The sequence below is a fragment of the Brassica napus genome, chromosome A9 (assembly GCF_020379485.1).
Source record: "Brassica napus cultivar Da-Ae chromosome A9, Da-Ae, whole genome shotgun sequence".
In the NCBI taxonomy this organism is placed as follows: domain Eukaryota; kingdom Viridiplantae; phylum Streptophyta; class Magnoliopsida; order Brassicales; family Brassicaceae; genus Brassica; species Brassica napus.
The window spans coordinates 35,342,552-35,368,031 of record NC_063442.1 but is presented as its reverse complement, the minus strand read 5'-3'; the positions used below and the strand labels follow the sequence as shown (position 1 = coordinate 35,368,031).

Below are 25,480 nucleotides of genomic sequence, written 5' to 3'. Positions count from 1 at the left end.
AACTAAACATATAAGAGAACAAAGTTTATGATAAACATGGTCAAACGTTTCTGTATTTTGAAATAAAAAAATATGTTGTACATGAAAGCAGAAGGTACATTTGCAAAATTTAAAAAGAGACACTTGTAATATTCAAACAATAAAGTGCATTAACAATTTTTATATTTGCTCTATTAGAGTTTGGATTAAAATATTAAAATAAAATGTCAATACTAATAATGGTTTTGATTGTAAGAATAATAATATTTAAGCTAGAATATAAAATTTTGGGTTTTTAGATGGGCCCTATCTCAAATAGACTTAGGCCCAAAAAACCCAAAATCCAAATGGGCATAGCCCAAAAGACCCAATATTTTTGGGGCTTATAAAACTAAGCCAAAGCCCGGTAATTTTTAGGACTGGACGGGCTCGGACTGCGGACTTCAGCCCTAATTAACATGCCTATGTTAGAATTTATGACATAACTTATGATAAATATGACATGGAAATTACATTTAATGTAGAATTATATTTTGGTAATTTTTTTAGAATACGGTAATAATTCATAAATCATCACTAAAATAAATGTATTCAAATATGTCATTAAATAATATAATAATAGAAATATAAATATTTTAAAATTTTTGAAATATTATTTAAGTATATTTTTAATCATATAATTTTTATTATGAACAAGATTTTCCAAATTTTATACATTATTTTTTAAAAAATATAAATTTTTAATCGTTATATCGTTTTATCTTTTTGATATCTACCAATTTTAGAGAGTCTGTTTAATTTTATATTTTGATAATTATAAAAAATATCTTTTTTTTTTAATTTATACAAGTTAATTTAATATATTTTTACCAAAAAATAAATGAAAATCTATATAAATATAGTTTTAAATATATCAAATTAATCATTTTATCATAATTTTATGTTTTAATAATTAATATTTATATTATAATATTGGTATAAAAATAAGAAAATCTAAAACAGTAAAAAAATTTATTTTAAAATATAATTTAAATTTAAAATTTTTTCATTGCACAATATGCAGAAAACCACCTAGTTAACCATATATCTTCTCTATTAAAAGAAAAGTACCATTTTTATCTACTATTTAGAAGTCTACTAGGACCATTTCATTAATCACATAATATGATATAATAATTAATAGGAATATTAATAATAAATTAATTTTAACTATAGATTTGAATGTTATTTTCAGTTATAACAAAATCTGTTAAGAAAAATCTAACAAAATCCTAATAAATTTTTAAATAATTTTTATTAAATATTGTATTAATTAATTTCGTAATTAAGTAATATAATGCTTTCATTTAAATAAATTGTCATCTACCACTAAAACGGGTTCAAATTTATTAATCATGTCAGATTTTTTTATACAAATGAAGTTATTAACATATGTTAAAAATTTATTTCTACAGCTATATATTTTCAAAAATCATATGTTGAAGAATTTTTTTTATTTGATTATTTCAAATTATGAAAACTCAAAAACGTAATAAAAAAGGTAACATGTATAAAATAAACCCCTATATTAATAAAGTAATAAGAAACCTAAACAATAAAATTAAAGAGTTATAAAATACATAACACTAACATATAAATTGTATATTTAAATTTATATAATAATATCAAAATTAAATCTATCCTATACTAAAAGGAAGATATAAAGTGATTTTAGCCTGTCCACGTTGGACTAAAAAATCATCCAATAAGAGATTTCTATTTTGCCATGTCATACCTTACACTCGGGCGCGTTAAGTTTGTTGCGGTGAAGTGATGTAGGCTCAGTTTGGGCTTCACTTCTATTTTTATTGAGCCTGTTTCTTATTTGAGGCCCATATGTATTAGTTTCTTCTTCCTCCTTCTTGCGGCTGATTCTTCTCTGACGAAACGACACAGAGTTTCCTTTAGGGCTGTTCAATATGGTAAAACCGTACCAAACCGAACCGAACCGAACCGAAATAGACAATATGGTTTGGTTTTGGTATATACCATATAAACCGAATGGATATAACTTTATAAAAACCGTAGGATTTGGATATGGTTTGGTATATAACCGATTAAACCGAATAAACCGAACAAAACCGATTAAAAGTAGAAACATGTAAATATGTATCTATTTTATAACGATACATGAAAATCTATTTGTTACATAAGTTAAATTTGTATTAATAACTATTACCATAATTTTATAGTAATAAAAAACCTTAATTTGTAAAACACTTGAACTATAACTAAATAACAATACATCACAATTCAGACATCTTATTTTCTAAGTTTTTTTTTAATCTTTCTGCTTTATTTTAGTCTTCACTAAATTAATATGAAGATTATAAATTTGATGGATAATAATTAATGGAAAATTTTCAATTGAAAAAACATGACTTTAATGAACACTAAATATGGAAGAGTGGAAAAACTTTTCTTTCATGTTTTTGTTTTGTTTCATATTTTTATTTTCAAAATTTAAAGTTTTGATTTTAGTTATAGATTTGATTATTTTATTTGATGGTAAAAGCATTTTTACTTTTTTGTTCATTTATTTGAACATGTAATATATTTTTAATAAATGACAGTGTTGACAATATGACTCTAAAATTCATATAATATGATCTCAAACAAAATAATTATGTTTTTTGGTATAAAACCGAATAAACCAAAAACCGACGGTATATAAACCGAACCGAACCGAAGTAAATATGGATTTAGAATGGTAGTTATATTTTACTAACCGAAATACCGTAAACCGAAAAAAACCGAACCGAAACCGAACCGATATCCGGATTGAACACCAAAAGTTTCCTTTGATAACCGTAACATCTCACAAATCCTTTAATCCATCATTAAATTTGGATTTTCCCTTCATTAGTCCACAACTCCCACATTAAAATTTCGATGTACCTTTTCGTTTCCACTGTAACCCCTAAATCTACATCTATAAATATCGGATCTTCCTAGCATGCAAAGTCCAAACTCACACAAACTCGAAAGGCAAACAAATAGACCCACACACTCTTTTTCTCGAAGACTCTGCAGCCTTGATCGGAACTTCTCACCGTCAAAGCTCTGTTTCTTTTCATCTTACCGGCCACCAAAATTGGAGACTACAGAACGAGGATCAATCGAAACAATGTCTTAAATGCTGTCGTTAAAAATATCTCCACCATTACTTCCTTTTTGTGAATCCTCAACTATGGAAGGTATGTTCTATCCGATCAAATTTATCTGTGTATTTTTTTTTCCATTTTTAGTGTTATTGTTCTTCATGAGAAGAGAGATCAATTTTTTTTTTTTGTTCTTAGCTTCTTCTGTTTCTCAATTTTTAATTTTAAAATTAAATTAATTTGACGGTAATGAGAGTTTGATCTTATCCAAAGTCTCAATTTTTTTTTTAACTTTGTCATCTTCTTCTTCTTGAACCAGAACTTTATTTTTTTTTTCCTTTTTACTTAGCTTTCTTATGTTTATGTTTTAAAAGTTCTTGGCTGATCTGTTCGATTGGGTTTGTTGTTCTATGATACTGAATGTTTCTATCAACCAGCAGGAGCCAAAAGAGAACTGGCCTCCATGAAGAAGCTTTGGCACTATATTGTCTACGGGAGATGACAATAGTGAGTCTCTTAACTGTTAAGTTTTTAATAAGTTCTCTTAAATGAATTTTTTTACTAAAGATACATGAAGCTAAGCGTTCAGTTACAAGCCAAATACCCAAAACCGAATCAATAGGACATTCTGTATTTCTCTGTTTTTAACCTTTAAGCATATACAAAACTTAACCAAAAAAAGGTCGAACTTATTTTGCAACCCACTATGATCTGTGCAGCTCATTCAAGGCACCTTTTCCTATCTACAGATACACTACATCAAAGTCTTCGATTGATATTTATATAGCTAGCTTTTGGAAACAAATGATATTGATGTACAAAATGATATTGGAAAAGATTAAGGAGAACTTATAGTTTGCTTTAGTAAATTCATTGGTATACATTAATTGGTGGTGCAAAATGGTTCATATTATGGTCTTATAGCAAATGAGTATTAGAGTAAGTGATAAAATTTTAAGCAAATGGTCCCAGCATTAAGTTTTTTTTTTTGCAGGGGAATCGCTGTAATACATTTCACGTGGTGAGTTTCTTCATTGAACCAAAGCTGCTCCACTGAAATCTCGCCTCAAGAAGCTGGGAACACCATTTCCTCCCATCTATGTTTCAGATTGGAATAGAAGAAGAGTAAGATGAAGAAATGACTATCAGGAAAACGAGTTATGTTCAACATTAAACTCGGTGACGGTTGAAGAAGAATGGAAGAGAAGGGAGTTTCAGACTCTCAACTTACGCTGCTCATGCTTTTATCTAACAGGTCACATGGAACTTTTTAACCGTTCAAAAGGGCAGCATCAAAACCTAGACAGATGTTTATTTTTTTCTTTTTTTCTCTTTGAACATCAATTACTGATAAAAACATTTTATGCTTGACATATTCTTCAATATCGAATTTCAACAACTCTAAATGACTAATTGTGAACAACATTACAACACTAAATAATTAGTTCTGAACAATATTTATATAACAAATATTGTGGTCTTATAAGACAAATGAGCTTGCTTATAAGGAGGCCTGTATTGGTTAGATGAATATGGAAGCGTTATGTTGTCATGTTGCTGTGGTTTATTTATCAGTCATTGCATTTCTATTTTGTTTTTCAAACTATTACGTATGTTGGTTAAATTAAGCGCACTATTAATATAAGCATATTTCGAGACTTCGAGTCATTGTTATGCCAATAGTCCATAACACACTTACGAAGGCAGTCTGTCTGATTTGGGTTTAAGTCGTGGTATTTTCTAACAAGTATTCATACCCATAATTAAATTTGCCATGATATCGTAATCAGTAACTAAGAAAATATGAATACGCTTTTAGACTTTTACACCCAATAATTAGGGCCTCACTATTATGACTCTTCTCACCATGTTTAGAGTGAGAATTGAGTGTTTCGAGTTGTTCTTATTATACTTTGTCTGAACAATAATCATTCATCGCTATTACATAAAATATCAAAACACATACAACCCCACATTAACGACACATACATACTTTTAAATTTTAATATTTCCATTTTCCTTGTATTGATCAGGTGGCTTCCTACAAAAATAAATTGTTCGGTATGTAGAGAAAATAATTTATGATGCCAACTTAATAAAAAAATAAAAAGTTTATTGGGTTCTAATTTCCAATATCACTTATGTCACTTTTGTCCTCATTTAGATATTTTTCTTTTTGATATTTTTCTTTTTCTTTCTCACATTTTAGATATTTTTATTTCTCGCCATTATAAATTTCTAGATTTATGTTGATCTTGACTTTGTAGCTTTATGCTTTGTTTCCTGCTCTCCTTTTTTTTTTTTCTAAATATCCGTTCCTTCTAAAGTGCTAAAAAAACTTCAATTTATCAATAATATTATATACTTATTAACCCTTCTCTTTGCGTTCCCATGCAATCTCCTCTAATCCCACATCTTTTTACAAGAATAACTTGCAGCCCAAACTCCTGCAAATCCAACCTAAACAAACACTCACTTTCACGCAACGCTTATGAGTGGTATTGTTAAAGTTATATTTAAATAAATTAGATTAGACCACGAAAGAAGCACAGCTTAAATATGTGTTGGTTGGGAAATATATCTCTAAGAAGTATGTGTCGATTAGAGGTGTCCTTGATTCAATACATAAAGCCTTCACTTGATATATGTAAAGATACACACTCATTTTATTATCCAAATTATATTTACTTTGGTGTAACTGGCACCTATATAATATTATAGTTTACTGCTCCTATCATTTACGATACTCATTTTTTGCGTGAACAACTACAAAACATACAAATATATTACTATCACTAACCAATACCAAAATGGATCAACAAATCTTTTACAACTTATTAGACAACAAAACGTACAAAACCGGCGCGTAGCGCCGGAAAACCCCTAGTATTTGTAAAATAAAAATATATCCGCACGATGTGCGGGATAAACTCTAGTTACTAATCATAAAACAAAAATCTTACGTGGAAATTTACTTACCAAACTAATTTGAAACGGAGAAGTTGAGTATGTGGACTAAATTAATCGTGTTAGATTTTTTTTGTAAAAGTCTAAATATTAGAAGAAGACAAAACCACTATGACTTTGTTCATGCTAGTTTTTCAAAGAAGACAAAGGGTGGGTTTGTAAAAATCACATAAAAACACACACACAAAAAAAAATTAATATTGCAAAAAATAGTTAAAAAAAAGAGTTGTTCGCTCGAAAAATAATAAAAGGCATAAAATTATGCTACATTTTTGTTTCTTTAACTTAAATATATTATTATATTAGTAATTTATTGGTGAATTTTTCATTGAGGAGAAACTCTAGTAACGTTGATGATATACATACACTTCACCATTATATAAAGCGCCTGAAATCTGGTCTTCTGATGCCAAAAAGATACAACATAATGGATTTTCATATATTCCGATTATTTCGTTCGATTAGCGTAGCATTTTTCATCTTACATGGCTCGTGTTATTCCGACAAAGGTACGATTATTACTCCTTCACTAATCATTTATGAATCTTTAGGTGGTTATTAGTGTATCCTTACTTAAAAAAATTAATGAATTTTTGCTATCGTGAAGCTGGTTATTACAGTTTTTCAAAAGATGCTACATCAGCACCAATGTTATCTCACTTCGACTACATAGTCATCGGAGGAGGAACCGCCGGATGTGCAATAGCCGCAACGTTATCCCAAAACGCTACTGTTTTAGTTCTCGAACGTGGTGGGTCCCCTTACGACAATCCCACGGCCACAGACATCGGAAACTTCTTGAGCACATTCTTGAACACAACTCCAAACTCATGGTCGCAGCTTTTCATCTCCGAAGACGGCGTTTTCAACACACGCGCACGCGTGCTAGGAGGAGGAACGGTGCTAAACGCTGGATTCTATTCACGTGCGGAAGATGAGTTCGTGGCGGAAACTGGTTGGGTAAGAGAAGAGGTAGAAGCTGCTTACGAGTGGGTCGAGAAGAAGTTGGTGTTCGAACCACAGATTAAGGGATGGCAAACGGCGTTTATAGATGGTCTTTTGGAGGTTGGCGTGACTCCCTACAATGGTTTCACCTACGAACATGTTCATGGGACCAAAGTTGGTGGTACGATATTTGATCCGGATGGTAGAAGACACACGGCAGCGAATCTATTGGAGTATGCTGATCCACAAAAGATTACTGTCTACTTGCACGCTTCTGTTCATAAGATCCTCTTCACCACCACAGGTATTTGATTAATAGTAACTAAAGGTCCATTTTAAGGTTTTCCATTATAAGAAGTTCGAGAATGATGAACCAAGAGGATCTTAGACTCAGGGCGGGCCAGTCTTGAGATTCTGTGGCTGTAGATAATTTAGTAAGGGTTTTAATTTTTTTTTTTACAAACTTAGGATTTTAATTCTATATAATTTTCTTCAAAAAATTTAGAGACCTTTTGCCAGTATTTGATTAGTCTATGCCCATGACCGACCATTTAGACTAGCTAGCTTAGTCCTAACTTAAAGACACTCCAAATGTTCTTTCGGTTGAGCCTTTGAAAGAGAAACAAATGTTTTCCCATTTGGGAGAGATGTTGATGTTTTAATTCAATGTGAAAATGTAGGAATTTTGGTCTAGCTAGAAATGCTCGATTAATAACTAAAAAAATTATTATTGAAGAAGGAGACGACATGACTGTAAGGTGTGGAAGATATAGATAGACTTATCTTATCTTACATGTAATCAAATTATGGCTCTAGAAAAAAAACAAAGAGAAAATATTCAGAACTTGTTTTTTAGTTAACAATTTTCTTTTTTTTCTTGACCAAGATAAATAAGAAAAAAAACTAAGTTTGCTACTGCTAATTGTGATTTTTTATGTTTATTTACTATATGTCTTAAGAGTATATGCTAATAACATGTTTTGTGATACATAATTAAAACAAACTCAAGATTCAAATTATAAACTAAGTGTGCTACTGCTAATTATGATTTTTTATGTTTATTTACTAGATGTCTTAAGAGTATATGCTAATAACATGTTTTGTGATACATAATTAAAACAAACCCAAGATTCAAATTATAAACTTCGTCTTTGCCCTAAATCTTCATTTTAAACGGTGACTTTCAATTGCTCGCGTTGGTGTGTTTGTAAGGAAAATGTAATTATTGTTATCATTTTGGTCGTTGTCACTTGTCATCCATCACAATCATTCGTCGTTCACCATACAAACTATTTTTCCACGGTTCAGATAAAGATTTTCTTACGCTTTTTTACAGGAAATATGAGGCCCAAGGCAAATGGGGTGATCTTCCGGGATGCGAATGGAGTGTTCCACACGGCAAAACTAGCTGCACATAGTGCACTGAATGAGGTGATCTTATCAGCCGGGGCCATCGCTAGCCCTCAGCTACTGATGTTGAGTGGTGTTGGCCCTGCGTCTCATCTAGCAGACCATGGAGTGGAACCGGTCATCCTAGATCAACCCATGGTGGGACAAGGAATGTGTGATAATCCGATGAATGCTGTCCTCATCCCTTCTCCTGAACCCGTAGAAGTGTCACTTGTCCAAGTCGCTGGAATCCCCCATTTTGGTAGTTACATTGAAGGTGGGAGTGGGTTAAGTGTCTCTATTAGTTTGTGGCATAGCTTCTTCGGTGCTGTTATAAATCTCCTCAATGAGGTATTTCATATAATATATTTCCATTATTTAACTACTAGAGTTGTTTAAAAGACTATATGTAATTTTTATATGATGTTTTATGCAGATGAAACTTCCAACCAAAACCCTATCACGCTTTTTCAAATTATTGGATCTTCGAGTTAATGTGACAACACAAGCAGGTGGGATGGTTCAGAAAGTTGATTGGCCGATCTCGAGAGGTCATTTGGAGCTGCGGAACACGAATCCAGACGACAATCCTTCAGTGACATTCAACTACTACCAAGAACAAGAAGATTTGAATAACTGTGTTGAAGGACTTAGTACTATAATTAAAGTGATAGATTCGAAGAAATATTCCAAGTACATGTTCCCTGGAGTCACCGGGCGGGGATTGTTGGATTTCATTCTTGGTCTTCCCATCAATCTGAGGCCAAGACACATTAATTCATTGTTCGATTTGAAGCAATATTGTAAAGATACCGTGATGACTATTTATCATTACCATGGAGGTTGTCAAGTTGGAAAGGTGGTCGACAATGATTACAAAGTATTAGGAATTGATGCTTTGAGGGTCATCGATGCATCCACGTTTCTCAAGACCCCAGGGACTAATCCTCAAGCCACGATAATGATGCTTGGAAGGTAAACACTTGCGCAATAATGATCTACACAAAGTTATTAAATATAACATATGTAATTCTTGGAGAGTTAAATGTGTAGGTATATGGGGCTGAAGATTCTTCGAGAGAGGTCGGAATTTCTCGAAACTAAAGAAGAACTATGAAAATTTAAATATGCTCAAAAGTCTTGTTACTAGAGACTGTTCCTTGCAAGATCACATATTGCAAGTGCATTTTTCTCTTTTACGTGATGAAATGCTATATAAGAAAAATTAAAATGTAAAGATGCTAAGTTATTTTACTAGGTTAAAATCGAACCTAAACTGAAAAGCTAGATCCATATCCGATCTACATCGACCATATATTACTAGGAAAAAAAATTAACGTGGAAATTTTCTTACCAAACAGATCTAACAAGGAACGTAGTTGTGTATATGGACCAAATTAATTGCGTCGGAAATTAAAAAAACAAAAAATTATTAGAAGAAGCCAAAACCACCATCGAATAAGACTTTACCGTGACCTTGATGATATACACTTCAGTATTATATAATCGCATGAAACCTAGTTCTTTTTACCCCAAAAAGATATACGTAGAAAGTAGAAAGAAACTTAGAGTATAATCTTACACCAGAATGGATTTCCATATATTCCGATTATTTCGTTTTATTAGCGGGGACATTTGCTAAAAACAACCCAAATATTCAAGTCAAATCTAAAAGTGTACCCCACTTTCAGTCAAATGCAAAACCAACCTAAAAGGGTAGTGAAAATACTAGTTAACCCTTATGACCAAACAAAAAAACAGAAATGTATTTTACGTTTCTATCCTTCGGAAGTCTACACGTAATAAAAGAAGTCTACATATATATAGATTTCCTACGATGTCTACCTTATAGACTTATTTTGTAGTCTACACTCTAATTTGATCTAATAATTTAATTTTGAAAATGTATAAAAATAATTATTGTGATATTTTTAACTAATCATCAATATAATGGATAATATGAACTAAATAAATTAAAATTTCATATAATTGAACAATTTTGAAGAATATATACTAATTTGGTTATCATGTGTTAGACAATGTTCATAGTTTAGAAACAAAATGTTCTTACATGTTATGTCTTTTAGTAGTTGATTTCATAGGGTTGGATTTTAGATTTTGTTTTTTTTATTGTTTTGTTATCTTAAATCTGCATAGTAATGTTTAGTAGTTTATATTTTGTACAATTGAGACTTTTTGATTATCAAGCAAAACATTTAGCGTTTGAGATTTGTGGTTTAGGGTTTAGGGTTTCGTAGACCTACAATAAAGTCTATTTATCTGTAGACGTCCTTTTCAGTCTATTTTATTGGTATTTACAAAAAATCTTAAATTTTAAATTAAATTTAGGGTATAGTAGACGTCTTTTTGGTCTACTAGGATACAATTGATTAATTTAGGGTATAGTAGACGTCTTTTTTAGTTTAATAAGACCTGAAATTACAAAAAAGATTGATTAAATTTTGTTTTTATGGAAACGGAAATGATATCATATATTAAACTTATTATAAAAATAAAGAAAAAATAAATAAATTATATATATAAATAAAGAACAAAAAATAATTTATATAAATATATAAATATATATATAAAAAATTGTAATAGACATACCGATTGTAGACCTACTTGTGTGTCTACGGAACCGGAAACAATTTAATTTAACCAAAATAATATAATCTAACAAGTATTAAACCAGAAAAGTTTTAACCTAACCGGATAACTTTCCCGACATATAAATACAATTTTTAGTCTTCATTTGGTAAAAAAAGACAAACCCTAGCGGCCGTTACTCTCTCTCTCTCTCTCTCTCTCGGGCGATTTCCGGTGAAGTCAACCCGTTTCTGCCGCTTACACTGGTTGCCGTCCCGCTGCTGCTGCTATATCTTCCCTCTGTAAGGTAGTAGTCTTCGATTTGTTCTGTTTCATGTTGATTCACAGATTTTGGTCTTTGTTGAAGTCTTTGTCGATGTCCTGTCTCGTCGTCGTTGTCAGAGTCGTGTCGTAGTCGTGCTGTTGTTAAGTAACTTTTTGCTTTTTTTTTCAGATCTGAGCCGGCGAAGGAACATTGTGTATGTATGTCTCTCTATCCAACTGTTGAGGTAATTTTCTCTTTATCTGGTTCATGTCTTGTGTGAATGTACAAACTGATTCGATAAATCTCAGAGTTCAGTTTTGTTTTACCCGTAAGGGCCTGGTTTAAGTTCGAGTGGTTGTTTTTTTGCAGCTTTTGAAGGGCTTGAGAAAGAAGAGGGCCACCTCAAAACAACTAATCACAACAATATTGTAACTTCAGCTCGTAATATTCACTGAACTTGATAGTTAATCCTTGGAGTTTTCCCTTGACATTTCTAGTCTGATTTTTCCTTGCAGGTTCAACTTCTCTACTCTTTTCAAGAGAAATCATGAGTAGGCTATAAGCAATCTAGCTAGAGTAGTGATGATTCTTCTGCCATAACCGGCATTGACAGCTTGCTGGCAAGTGAGGTGCCTATCGGTTATCAGGCTGGGACTTTCACTTTAGAGGACTGACCTACAGTCCTGGCATGGCTCGGTCTAGGTTGGTCCCACTTTTAATTCTGTTAATCATAAGAGCAAAAAAAGATTTGAGTCTTACTTTGTTTATTTGTTTGTTTAACAGGCGTTTAAGAGAGATTCTCCACCGGTTGTAGACTTCAATAGCGATCTTGAAACTCTCTGAGACGAGAAAATTGCAAGAAGGCGGAAGCTTTGTATCCACTGTCAATACTGTATCACAACCAACTGTTACGGACATTGCAGGTTTCTAATTTTTGTCTTTTATTAATGCAAATTGATTTTTAGATTACCGAACTTATGTTTTCTAGATAGACATAGCTTTTATAGATCCATGAGTGTGTATTAAAAGTCAACTCTCCTCTGTTTAATTTTGCAGCATCAGTATGTCTATGGAGTTCTTGTATTTTAAGCCATGGCCACATTCATTGGCCAAGTCTATGTTCTATCGTTGATTGCACTCTTTGTGGCCGCTTCAACTGCCCTGATTGTGCAACCATTTTTTGGCTAGAATTGGAGGATATGAAGTTTTTGGTAATAGGTGTTTGTATTATATGCCTTTGTACTAGCTATATTGTATTGTGCTTTTGTATCACTGCTGTATTATGTAATTTTCTTGGATATTCTGTACTGAAGTGTACTCGACCGAAAGTAGACTTGTTTAATACAACTCCAAATGAATACATCAAAGTTAAGACTCACAGTTCAACAAAATGTCATCACGTAACACAACTTAAAAGCAATAAAACATGGCACATAATACTGACTCAAGACCACAAATTCAATATAAGTTTATAAGTTTCACACTTGTCTATCTCTATTGTAAAATTATGTGCGGTAAGGAGTAAATAAAAACACATAAATACTAATAATCAACATAAGAGAGTCCCATTCTAATATTTCTGATTTTTTTCTCAAGGTACGTAGAAATGATCTTACATATCACTCTTCCATAAACTAACATTCTTCAACCACAACAAGTATTCTCTTTTCACTTTTGAAATTATAAAGTAGACTTATAAAGACATCTACACTTATTAGCTAACTAGATAGTAAAATCAAAATGTTGGTAATTTAATAATTATAAAAGATTATATTTTCAAAATACCTCAAGACCATTAGGATTAACTAACGCACACTGTCAAACTAAAAAATCTTGAAAATACATTACGAATAATACACAAATCCATCTTTTATAGATTTTTCTATGTAGACTTTATAATCCGTCTACATAATAATAGACTGTTTTTTCAGTTTACGTTTGTAGACTGTCAAGTTAGTCTATAATTAGGGTTAGTTTTTGCAATTGAAAAATCCATGGGTTATCATTTGTATTTAAAAAAAAAGTTATGATTTTATATGAGTAGACTTTATTTTCAGTCTACATTTTGAAAAGGTTAGTTTTTGCAATTGACCAGAATTCAACCAGAATTTGATTTTCCAAAGGAGACTTCATTTACAGTCTACATTTTTTAATTTTTTAAAACAGGTTAGTTTTTGCAATTGACCAAATTTGACTTTGTACAAATAGATTGATATGAACGTCTACACATGTGTAGACTTCAACTGAAGTCTACCCCAAATTCGAAAGGTTAGTTTTGCATTTGACCAAAATAAAAAAGTAGACTTCATATGCAATCTACGTTTTTTTTTCCTGAGAATAGTAGACTGAATATGAAGTCTACACTATTTTTTGATTCGGTCAACTATATAATCTTTTAGTCAAATACAAAACTAACCTATTCAACGGAGTTAAAGTTTTGGTCAAATGCAAAATTGACTTTTTGTAGACTTTCATAGCAGTCTACATAATGTAGACTTCTCGTGAAGTCTACTATGAAAAGTCAAAAGTTGCATAGAGTTTGGCCAAATGCAAAAACTAACCTCTTTACGTAAACTTCTTAGTAAGTCTACCTACTTTTTTGTTTTTGTTTTCAAAGGTTAAGATGCAGACTTCTAAGGAAGTCTACTATACAAAAAAAATTATTTTGGTCAATTGCAAAAGTAACCTGTGCGTTGAACAATAGATCGCATCGTACGTCTACACATAAGAGTAGACATACAAAACAGTCTACTATCGCGACACAGATATGAAAAATGACAAAAACCCAGTAAATAGTTATCTTTTTTTTTGTGTAAAGCTCGTTTCCACCATTTACCACCGTCCAAGCTCCAAATATGACCAAAAAGAACCACCTTTTTCGACTAACCACTGAATAAACTCGAAAATATGAAAGTTTAGATTACAAAAATGGAAGTTATGAAAGATTTTCAGATGAAAATGAAGAGGAAATGAGAGAAAATGAAGATTTGTTAGTTTAGAAAGAGAAAAAAGTGGTTACAAATTGAATTCTTGAGGTTTTAAGAGCTCAAAAATGGTGGTTTATGGTGGTTGGAAAATTGATGATAATGGTATTGTTGTAAATAAGAAGAAATGTTTAGGGTGTAATAGGTTTTTTCTCATTTTCAAAATTATTAAATAATTATTTAATAATGGCACTTTGGTAAATAATTGAAAAACATAAGGAGGATTTGGAACTTTCAAGGATGAATAGTAATGACAAAAAAAAAGAGGTTGGTTTTGGAATTGACTCCAAATTTTAGGTTGATTTTGAAAAAAGCCCTTATTAGCGTCGCAGTTTTCGTCTTCCAAGGCTCGTGTTATTCTGATAAAGGTACGATTATTACCTCCTTCTCTAATCATTTATGAAATTTTAGGTTTTCTAGTATATACTTAGTCCAAATTTTTGATGAAATTTTGTTATGTGAAGCTGGTTATTATAGTTTTTTAAGAGATGCAAAATCAGCACCAACCTTATCTCACTACGACTACATAGTCATCGGAGGAGGAACCGCCGGATGTGCACTAGCAGCAACGCTATCCCAAAACGCCACCGTTTTACTTCTTGAACGCGGTGGTTCCCCTTACGACAACCCCTTGGCTACAGACATAGGAAACTTCTTGAACACATTCTTGAACACAACTCCAAACTCGTGGTCTCAGCTTTTCATCTCCGAAGACGGCGTTTTCAACTCACGTGCACGCGTGCTAGGAGGAGGAACGGTGATAAACGCTGGATTCTACTCACGTGCGGAAGCTGACTTCGTTGCGGAGTCTGGTTGGGACAGAGAAGAGGTCGAAGCGGCTTACGAGTGGGTCGAGAAGAAGTTGGTGTTCGAACCACAGATTAAGGGATGGCAAACGGCGTTTATAGATGGTCTTTTGGAGGCTGGAGTGACTCCATACAATGGTTTCACGTACAAACATATCTATGGGACGAAAGTTGGCGGTACGATACTTGATCCGGATGGTCGGAGACACACGGCAGCGGATCTATTGGAGTATGCTGATCCAAAAAAGATTACTGTCTACTTGCACGCTTCTGCTCATAAGATCCTCTTCACCACCACAGGTAATTTGATTGATAGTTTCCGTTATGAACAAATGTGAATTAATCACGATTCAAACAAAAATATTGATAGAAAGAAAACTGGATTGAGGCAAATATTCATTTTAAAATTAGTATATTGATTATGTGAATTAATAATTTACATCCCTTTAGATCCGTATATATACAACTTCTATACCTGATATTCTTTTTCTTCGGAAAACTTCTTTATCTACTAAATGTGGTTTCTAATCCTAAAAGATATAATGTCCGTCTAACAAATGTATATATCAACTTATTGGTTCACTAAAATTTAAATTACTGCATAATCAATAGTTATTAGAGGTTTTACTTAGGTTTTCCATTAAAGAAATTTAAATTGATGAACCAAGTGGATCTTGGACTAGTTGTGAGCTTCCAGACCCTCCAAATGCTCCTTGCGTTTAGCTTGGTACCCCGTTTGGAAGAGAAACAAAAAACAATCCATGTTTCTTTGAGATCCTTGATTGATTCCTATTTGGAAAGATATTGAAAGCTTTTAGTTGAATGTGAAAACGTATGGATTTGAGTCTACAAACTCCTCGATTAAGCTTATACAAAATTATGATCGATGAAGGAGATACCATGACCGTAAGGTGTGGAAGAGATAGGACTTATCTCTTGCATGTAATCAAATTACGTGTGGTGGAAAATATTTTATTTTTAGTTAGTAATTATCTATATATTTTTTCAAGACCAAGCTCAAGAAGAAAGGGAAAAAACCTCGTCACTTTGTTTGCTAATTATGATTTTATGTCCATTATTAGACGTCTTTCGAGTACATGCTACTTAGTAACATATTTTGTGATAACATAGTTATAAAAAAAGTTTCACAAAAAAACATAGTTAAAAAAAAACTCAAGGTTCAAATTAGAAACTTCTTGTTTTGTCTAAATATTCATTTTAAGCGCTGACGTTCAATTGTTCGCTTTAGTGTTTGTAAGGAATAATGTATCCAGAGCCGTGCATAGTGAGAGAAACTAGAAACCTTAGTTTATGTCAAAATTATTTGTATGTTTATGTTTCATATTTATAAATTAAACATACACGGTAACTAAAATTATATACTTTCTACCAAAACTTTATTTCAAAATATTTTGATGACTTACCATATAATTTCATCATAAACAATTTTATTTTAAATTTTTTTTGGGGGACATCAAAAATCATTGGCACGACTTTGCATGTATCATATAATTTTTTTATATGATACATTCATGGAAAAAAAATTATATGACACATGCAGAGCCGTGACAATAATTATGGTGATCATTTTGTTCGTTGTCATCCGTCGTTCACCATACACATTATTTTTCTACGCTTCGGATAAGATTTTTTTTTACAGGAACTATGAGGCCAAAGGCAAATGGAGTGATCTTCCAGGATGCGAATGGAGTGTTCCACACGGCAAAACTAGCGGCGCATAACGCACAGAATGAAGTGCTCTTATCAGCGGGTGCCATCGCGAGCCCGCAGCTACTGTTGTTGAGTGGTGTTGGCCCTGCGGCCCATCTAGCAGACCATGGGGTGGATCCTGTCATCCTAGATCACCCCATGGTCCACTACAAGAAAACAATGGCCACTCCGATGAAATTTACCGAGAACTTCTTTTGTGGGAAAGGTAACGACATGTTTGTGATAAAATTCCGATAACATATGAATTATGTCGGGATCATCTCGGAAATTACCGATGAATCTATTTTCTCGCTGTTTTCTCGAGATGCATAGTCGGCAATTTGTCGGAAACCAAAAAAATTTCTGAGGAACAGGTTTTGTGGGAAGGTTCTCAGAAAATGTTGACGGTAATTTCTCGGAACAATCAATTTCCGACAATCAATTATTTTCTGGGTATGGCTTCGGAAAAGTAGACGATAAATTGTCGGAGCTCTTTCTCGGCAGTTACCGAGGAGAAATTGATCTCGGAAGATTTGACGGAAAATTGTCATAATAGCTTCTAGCGTACATGTGACGCCATTCGAAGCAAAACCAACCATGGCTTTTTCAGTATTTCTTTATATAAGCGTTCATGTGTGTCTTCATGTGTAGATCTGAACTAGAGAAATTTGAAAACATATATACGAGTGTTTGCAGAAAATCGATTTTACAATTGAGATTAGATAAGGCTAAAGACACTAAGAAGCTATTTGAGTATGCACATCAAGAGATTCTTCTTGTCAACAAAGAAGTTGAGTTTACAGAAGGTGTGGAGAAGACGAAGATGAAGAAGATATATTTTTAATATTTTAAAATTTAGTTTTAGTGTTTCAATACATTTACCTTTATACTTTTTAGTTTTTATGAGTTATTTAGTCTGTATTTTTCTTGTAAGCAATATATATCCCGTGTATATCTTTATAATAATCAAATGGTGTATATTTGTTCCTTTGTTAAGAACGTCTTTATCTATTAAATTTCCAGAAAAAACATCTTTATGTATTAGTGTATTACGGTGGTCTTCAAACAATTTCCCAGAAGTGTAAAACAGATTCACCGGAAATACTGTAGTAACGATTTCTCCTCGGTATATTCAATGTCATGTATCATCGGAAAGGCCTCGGTAAATACCGATTAACTTCTGACAAACCAACTTCCGAGCATGCTTCGACGAGTTTGTGGCTTCACATTTCATCGAAACGGTCTCGGTGTATTCCGACAAACGATTCCGACAAAATTTCCGAGGATATATCTCGTCGGAAATTTCCGACACAGCTCCGACATCAATCCATTTCCGAGACCCAAACTCCGACTAATTGAGTTTTCTCAGAAGACCATCGGTTCGAGCTTGTTCCTATTACTTACCGACAAAGATGGCTGTCGGCATGCGGTGCTTTTTCTTGTAGTGGTCGGACAAGGAATGGGTGATAATCCGATGAACGCCGTCGTCATCCCTTCTCCTAAACCCGTAGAAGTGTCCCTTGTCCAAGTCGCTGGAATCCCTCACTTTGGTAGTTACATTGAAGGTTTGAGTGGGTTAAGCCTCTCTATTAGTTTGACGCATAGCTTTTTCGATGGTGTTATAAATCTTCTCAATGAGGTATATAATCAATTAACGTTTAAATTATAACATTATACAATTTTGCCACTTACAAGACTATATGTTAAAATTGGTATGATGTTTTATGCAGATAAAACTTCCCACCAAAACCCTCTCAAACTTTTTCAAATTATTGGATCTACGATTCAACATTACAACACAAGCAGGTGGGATGATTCAGAAAGTGTATGGACCGATCTCGAGAGGTCACTTGGAGCTGCGGAACACGAATCCAGATGATAACCCTTCAGTGACATTTAACTACTACCAAGACCCAGAGGATTTGAATAACTGTGTTGAAGGACTTAGTACTATAATTAAAGTGATAAATTCGCAGAATTACTCCAAGTACAAGTTCCCTGGAGTGACCGGGCGTGGATTGTTGGATCTCATTCTTGCCCTTCCCATCAATCTGAGGCCAAGACACATAAATTCATTGTTCGATTTGAAGCAATATTGTAAAGATACCGTGATGACTATTTATCATTACCATGGAGGTTGTCAAGTTGGAAAAGTGGTCGACAATGATTACAAAGTATTAGGGGTTGATGCTTTGAGAGTCGTCGATGCATCCACATTTCTCAAGACCCCGGGGACTAATCCTCAAGCCACGATCATGATGCTCGGAAGGTAAACAATTGCTCATAAATGATCCACATAAGTTATTTAAATATCACATATATAATTCTTGGAAAGTTAATTGTGTAGGTATGTGGGGCAGAAGATTCTTCGAGAGAGGGCGGATTTTCTCGAAACTAAAGAAGAACTATGATAATTTAAATATGCTTCAAAATTCTTGTTACTGGAGACTGTTGCTTGCAAGATCACATATTGCATGTGCATTTTCTCTTGTACGTGATGTAATGTTATATAAGAAAAACATTAAAATCTAAAGATGCTAAGTTATTATTTATATTTTTTTGGTCTAAGATGCTAAGTAATTTAAAATAAAGCATTCAACAATGTTAGGTCATTTCCTAGTCATGCTTTAAAAGTTTAGTGGTTAATAATATCAATATTCATTCATGATGCCTAAGTTATTTTGCTCTGGAACATGAGTAAATATTGATGTTTTAATTAATCACTAAAACTTTTAAAGTATAATTAGGAAATGACGACCTGACATTGTTGATTGGTTTGTTTTCAGTAACATACCAGTACATAGGGTATACTTTTGCTATATGTGATCTTAGAAATCTAAGAATTTTCAGAATTTAGTTTATTTTAATATTTATAAGGTTTTGAAAGAATGCATATCAAATTCCATTATAGAGGTACATAAGAAACAAATAAGATCTGACGTAAGGAAAAACAGCGTAACATGTATATGTACGCTAACGTGTGATTGCAACTTCAATAGTTTATATTATTTTAAAAGAATTATTCAATGTTTTCAGATCTTTGTAACAAACTTTATTATGGTCCGAAAAATATTTTACTATATAGTATCAAATATATTTATATACGACAATGGTTGATGATCCTAGACCATTCAGAGCTCCCATATGCATGGTTTGTAGCACTTAATAAGCCAGTGACAAAATTAATGAATGCATGGCCTTTACAATTTCAACTTTTTAAAAATTTCAAACGCAGTCACGATGAAAGTTCATGTCTTATGCGCTATATATATTCACATGGAAGCGAACATGCACTCTTGTTTTTTTTTCTAAATAAACAAAAATAAAAGTTAAAACAGAGTTTAGAGGTCGAAAGGGAATCACGAATTAGGTCAACATGTGAACGTAAAGACAGCATACTACGTAAGGATGAAGTTAGATTGTCAGGACATGGCGGTGCACTGCAAAACATTATAATATTTATTATGATTTGGTCTCTCTTCACCCAATCAATTCCGATGGCTTTCAGATTACGGCGAAACCGTTAAGTCAACCTTATATACTACTACTTGTTATATCTAAATTTATTCCAAAAATTGGTTTTCTTTATTAAGTTTTTATTTTTCATATATATGCCCTTGCAAGTAGATGGTCATATATGATCAAAGTCATTATATTTGGAGTCTTTTTTGGGTCCTCTTTGATGCACACTCTCGAACAAGCATATGCATGAAACATAGTTGCATTGGATGCATCAAAGACAGTAGTTAAACTGATGAATGTCAAAATGTGGTAAAAGTCTATGCATGAACATATGCATTTTTGTTTGAAACAGTGAATATATACATATTAGATTTGTAATTGTTGAATATGGTAATGTTTATGCATAGATTGGTTGTTATCCACTCGCCCGGATTTTTTTTCTTCCTAGAAGCTGTTTCGGATTACATTTGGTTCGTGTTAGACTCCAAGAAAACAACATCAAACGAGTAAACATATAAGTCATAGATAGATTTTTTTTTTTTTTTTGACGGCAAGTCATAGATAGATTGTGTGTAATTTTTTCTTTATTTTATTAGGATAAAGACCACAAAACGTGGGCGGTGTTGATAACAACAATCATGGGACACTTCTATAAACTACTATTTTGTGTATTAGAAAAACTTAAAATATCGTAGAAAATGGGGGTATTCCCATTACATCCATGACTATACTACCCACATTAGGGGTGGGCACTTTACCCGAAATCCGAAGTGGCACCCGAACCCGATCCGAAAAACCCGAACCGAAATCCGAACCGAAGTAGCAAAATATCCGAACGGGTATTAAATTAGGAGAGATTGGATATCCGAATCCGAACGGGTAATATCCGAACCCGAATGGATATCCGAAGATAACCGAACATATGTATAATTAACCTTATATTTTTAATTTACATCTTTCATTTTATATAAAATATTTATATTGATACTACACATATTTTAAATTCATATGATATACATACAATTACGTAGAAGATGATTTGCTATGCACTTAAAATACATGTCAAACTTTTTATTTCAATAATTAACAAAAAGTTACATCCAAAATTTAAAAACAATAACCAAATTAATGTCTTTTTAGTTTGAAAATGTTATGTCCAAATCTATTAACCATTCAATCTATTAAAAATACAAAAAATAGTTAAGTGAAAGTTATATATTTAAATACAAGAAATTTGAAAAATGAAAATTTTAATATTTTTTTTCAAAATCTAAATATCCGAACCCGATCTGAAATAACCGAAACCGAACTAAAAATACCCGAACCCGATCCGAAGTACAGAAATACCCGAACGGGTTCTACACCTCTATACCGAAATATCCGAAAATCCGAAATACTCGATCCGAACCCGAACGGGTACCCGAACGCCCACCCCTAACCCACATGGCAACGAAGCTGGATTGAAAACGAAGAAACTAACAGCGAAGCAAAAACCTCCACGTTGAATTAGTCAGAAACTCCTCCACGTACTTATTATTAACTCAAATACTATTATTAATCCACAAGACCATAACAATAACACAATCATTCAACTTCAATCATCCATATACCCTCACACACCAAAACAAAAAACCACGTGGCACGTAGACCCTACCATCATTTTCGTTATTATATGTTTTTTCCCTCATTTTCTGGTAAACAACCTACAAAAAAAAAAGAAAAAAAAAACATTTCCACAGGCTAACGGCAAAAGTCTTAATCGACGGTGGTGGGGTGGCTTTGGCCTCTTCTTTTGAATCCTTTTTAGCTCTGGCATCTTTTAGGTCCATAGATTCTCCTCTCTTTTTTTTACATGTTGTCTTGTGTTTGTTTTTATTATACACTAAAGTTAATATAATATAAACCGTCATTATCCTACACGTTTAAAGAGATGCCGCGAATCAAACATTAATCTTTACAACGATAAATGCTAATCTCATTCTCTATAATCGCTAAACATAATTAAAAAAAAAATATTTTCATGAGAAAAAAAAAATTATTGTAGATTTTATTTATTTTATTTAGAGTTGTGTGTTTGTCAACAAGAAGAAGTTATTGCTTACATCCTTTATGGAGTAATTTATTATCGGCCAAACCACGGGGACACGCGCTTTAAAAATACTTTTAATTGTGCCGAAGAAAAAAATAAAAATCTTGAAAAGTCGTTTTTGCTGCTTCTCTCTCTCTCTCTCTCTCTCTCTCTCAAATCAGCAGCCATGCGAACTCAACCTCTTAGCTAGCTTTCTTCTTCTTCCTCCCCAGATCGAGATTCGATTTTCTCAACTTACTTAGCTTACTTCGTGCTGCTTAAATCCTATATCCAGCTGTCTGTCGTCTTCTCGTTGTTTTTTTGGGTATGACGATGAGTACGAACTGGAAATCTGTTCGATTAAGGCTCGAAATGCGTACTCTAATGGTTTTTCTAGCGATTTTGAGCTTCGATTCGTGTTTTTCGCTGGGAAACGAAGAAGGTAACAATCGGTTATCGTTTCTATTTTTGTTTCACCTTACCTATAAATGGAATCGAGTTCCTAATTAAACTTGTTTTCCTCTCCTCTTTCAGGTGTGACGAGAGATCTACGGCCTGATGATAGATACGCCTTAGATTTGTAAGTCTCAGCAGCTTTTTGGATTTTTTTTTAATATGTGATTGCTTTTCACTTAAGTTCAATCTTGAAGGCAAACAAGTACTTCTTGATGATGAAGATCTAATGTGCACTGAACTAATAATAGTTGGTTTAGTGGCTCAATCTCTTGGATTATTAGCTTAAGGGTTTAAGAGTTCACATGTTCAAGTTCGTCTGTTTTCGAAAAGAAGAGTTGATTTAACATAGTTTGGGTCTCCCTACGTGCTCAGAACTTCATATAGAAAGAAAAAAAAAAAGCTTACATGGCAACTTGATTGATTTGAATGTGGAAGTTGAGAAATGAATTCTGGTTGGGGCATCAACATCAATGTAGTTGGGTATAGTAGATCTACTACTTCAACACTACGCTTTTAGATTGTTAGAGAGTGAACTTATACTCTTTCTAAATCTTGAATCTTCACTTTTGTAGAAAAGAAGTTGTTGTCAGTGTGTGCATTTATATTAGTCGACATAATCATTTTGCTATCTCCTCTGTCGTAAACTCATTTTCATTTTACCTTTTTTTCTTCTAGGAGAGGTGTTAGTTTCCACAGGAAGTTACTTGGCCGTTTCCGTAACCCATACACCCATTTGAACAAGGACCGTCCTCCTGTGGCAGCTCTTGCACCAGCGTCATCTTCTGTTCCTTCTCATAGAGGTACTACTACCAGAAAATCTTCAGCATTGCATCCACCACGGAGAAGTCCACCTGCCCTGCATGTTTCTTCTGCTCCACCTCATTCTGTGCCTCTTTCAAAAAATCCTAGTGTAAGAAGTTCTTCAAGCAGCATGGTTCCCGTTGTGGCTGGCTGCGTAGGCGGTGCTGTGTTTTTGCTTCTTTTAGCTACTGGTCTCTTCTTTTTCAAAAGTAAAGCTGGCAAATCTGTGAATCCTTGGAGTACAGGTCTTAGTGGACAGCTTCAGAAAGTGTTCATAACTGGTAATTCAATTTTCTTACTCACTTGATACATCATGTAAAGTGGCATTGTTTGTTCTGGAATATTGAAGTTAAACTTCTTGTCTGATTGTCTTACTTAGGTGTCCCAAAACTGAAAAGATCTGAGATTGAAGCTGCTTGTGAAGATTTCAGCAATGTCATTGGATCTTGTCCTATTGGTACATTGTTCAAAGGGACACTATCGACTGGGGTGGAAATAGCAGTGGCTTCTGTTGCTACTGCTTCTGCCAAAGAATGGACTAATAACATTGAAATGCAGTTCAGAAAGAAGGTATTCACTGTCTACCAGTTCCCTTCTATTTTCTAAAAAGGGTCATCGTCTTATCGTTTTTTATGTTCTTTTGATAATTTCAGATTGAAATGCTATCCAAGATAAACCACAAGAACTTTGTCAACCTTCTCGGTTACTGTGAAGAAGATGAGCCTTTCACTAGGATCTTGGTCTTTGAATATGCATCAAACGGATCTGTCTTTGAACATTTACACTGTAAGCAAAAAAAAAACTCTTTACTCACATGAATTGTCTCTTTTCCTTAACAATATTACTTTTTCTTTTGCAGATAAAGAATCAGAACACTTGGACTGGATAATGCGGCTTAGAATATCAATGGGTGTAGCGTATTGCCTTGACCATATGCACGGGCTTAAGCCACCTATAGTCCACAGCAATCTTATCTCATCATCAGTTCAACTCACAGAGGATTACGCAGTCAAAATCGCAGATTTCAACTTCGGTTACCTAAAGGGTCCATCGGAGACAGAAACCAGCACCAATGCACTCATAGATACGCACATCTCAGTCACAACCCAAGAAGACAACGTCCACAGCTTTGGTTTGCTGTTATTCGAACTGATGACCGGGAAACTCCCGGAGTCTGTTAGAAAAGGTGACTCGGTAGATACAGGTTTGGCTGATTTCTTGAGAGGAAAGACTCTGAGGGAGATGGTGGATCCAACGCTGGAATGTTTTGATGAGAAGATTGAGAGTATAGGCGAAGTGGTAAAAAGCTGTGTAAGGGCAGACCCGAAACAAAGACCGACGATGAAAGAAGTCACAGGGAGGTTACGAGAGATCACAGGATTGTCACCGGACGATGCTATTCCGAAACTTTCAGCTCTTTGGTGGGCAGAGCTGGAAGTGCTGTCCACTGCGTGAAAAAAGAGTACTACGTTGCTTCATAACGAATCTGTAAGTATTATTATAAATGTGAAGTTTGTGTGTGTGTTCTTGCGTCTCGTTGGGAGCTCTTTACTTGTCTTTAGGCATTATATATAAATCTATGCTAGTTTCTTTAACGACTCAAAAATTCTGGTGAAAGAATTCGTGATCACGGTAATACTCGTTTTTGGTAATGCATATTCTTGTGTTATTGTATTTGTAAATTAGTTATTATCATCAAATTCCAATCAATCGTGTTCCAAGTACCATTGATAAACACCATCATAAAGATTTCTCGATCAGAAAATATAGCCGAGGATGAGGCTTGGCGTTGATACAGCTAGTACCAAGTAGTACAATAGATTGTTGTGATGCTGGAGGCGAAACAAGTACTGCAAGTTGGTAATGGACCCTGAGAAACTACAGATAGGGGTTCGGACAGGGAGATACTTTGGTTCAAA

At 33.5% G+C, this 25,480-nt stretch overlaps 3 protein-coding genes and 1 long non-coding RNA gene across 6 annotated transcripts; all 4 read left to right on the top strand.

Annotated features, from left to right (window-relative positions):
* Positions 1–6,290: 6,290 nt before the first annotated feature.
* Positions 6,291–9,639, top strand: LOC106368111 (protein HOTHEAD-like). Of its 2 annotated transcripts, none has more exons than XM_013807999.3 (5): positions 6,291–6,595; positions 6,694–7,335; positions 8,368–8,771; positions 8,857–9,395; positions 9,474–9,639. In XM_013807999.3, exons 1-5 carry the CDS (start codon positions 6,493–6,495, stop codon positions 9,535–9,537), a joined length of 1,752 nt encoding a protein of 583 aa, XP_013663453.2. In that variant the 5' UTR covers positions 6,291–6,492; the 3' UTR covers positions 9,538–9,639. The 2 variants fall into 2 exon arrangements, with proteins under 2 accessions (XP_013663453.2, XP_013663454.2); XM_013808000.3 differs by having other exon boundaries at positions 6,347–6,595; positions 6,707–7,335.
* Positions 9,640–9,942: 303 nt separating this feature from the next.
* Positions 9,943–19,342, top strand: LOC106368113 (protein HOTHEAD-like). Its single transcript, XM_048741180.1, has 7 exons — positions 9,943–10,039; positions 14,576–14,626; positions 14,723–15,364; positions 16,725–16,936; positions 18,222–18,413; positions 18,505–19,043; positions 19,122–19,342. The coding sequence occupies exons 1-7, from the start codon at positions 10,009–10,011 to the stop codon at positions 19,183–19,185; spliced, it is 1,731 nt and encodes a 576-aa protein (XP_048597137.1). The 5' UTR covers positions 9,943–10,008; the 3' UTR covers positions 19,186–19,342.
* Positions 10,055–12,641, top strand: LOC125578449. Of its 2 annotated transcripts, none has more exons than XR_007316564.1 (6): positions 10,055–11,316; positions 11,464–11,518; positions 11,644–11,702; positions 11,790–11,976; positions 12,058–12,197; positions 12,331–12,641. It is a non-coding gene; the product is annotated as an uncharacterized LOC125578449 (long non-coding RNA). The 2 variants fall into 2 exon arrangements; XR_007316563.1 differs by having other exon boundaries at positions 11,644–11,715.
* Positions 19,343–22,382: 3,040 nt separating the features above from the next.
* On the top strand, positions 22,383–25,235 carry LOC106368115 (probable inactive receptor-like protein kinase At3g56050). The gene is made up of 6 exons (XM_013808004.3): positions 22,383–22,746; positions 22,839–22,884; positions 23,436–23,842; positions 23,941–24,131; positions 24,215–24,347; positions 24,421–25,235. The coding sequence occupies exons 1-6, from the start codon at positions 22,632–22,634 to the stop codon at positions 25,014–25,016; spliced, it is 1,488 nt and encodes a 495-aa protein (XP_013663458.2). The 5' UTR covers positions 22,383–22,631; the 3' UTR covers positions 25,017–25,235.
* The last annotated feature ends 245 nt before the right edge of the window (positions 25,236–25,480 follow it).

Excerpts from the sequence above, each read along its gene's own strand:
- LOC106368115 (XM_013808004.3), top strand. The coding sequence starts at position 22,632 with ATGACGATGAGTACGAACTGGAAATCTGTTCGATTAAGGCTCGAAATG. Across the intron at positions 22,747-22,838 it reads TTCGCTGGGAAACGAAGAAG|GTGTGACGAGAGATCTACGG; the intron begins GTAACAATCGGT and ends CTCCTCTTTCAG. Across the intron at positions 22,885-23,435 it reads GATAGATACGCCTTAGATTT|GAGAGGTGTTAGTTTCCACA; the intron begins GTAAGTCTCAGC and ends TTTTTCTTCTAG.
- LOC106368111 (XM_013807999.3), top strand. The coding sequence starts at position 6,493 with ATGCCAAAAAGATACAACATAATGGATTTTCATATATTCCGATTATTT. Across the intron at positions 8,772-8,856 it reads TTATAAATCTCCTCAATGAG|ATGAAACTTCCAACCAAAAC; the intron begins GTATTTCATATA and ends TGTTTTATGCAG. Across the intron at positions 9,396-9,473 it reads ACGATAATGATGCTTGGAAG|GTATATGGGGCTGAAGATTC; the intron begins GTAAACACTTGC and ends TTAAATGTGTAG.
- LOC106368113 (XM_048741180.1), top strand. The coding sequence starts at position 10,009 with ATGGATTTCCATATATTCCGATTATTTCGTT. Across the intron at positions 16,937-18,221 it reads TCATCCTAGATCACCCCATG|GTCGGACAAGGAATGGGTGA; the intron begins GTCCACTACAAG and ends TTTCTTGTAGTG. Across the intron at positions 19,044-19,121 it reads ACGATCATGATGCTCGGAAG|GTATGTGGGGCAGAAGATTC; the intron begins GTAAACAATTGC and ends TTAATTGTGTAG.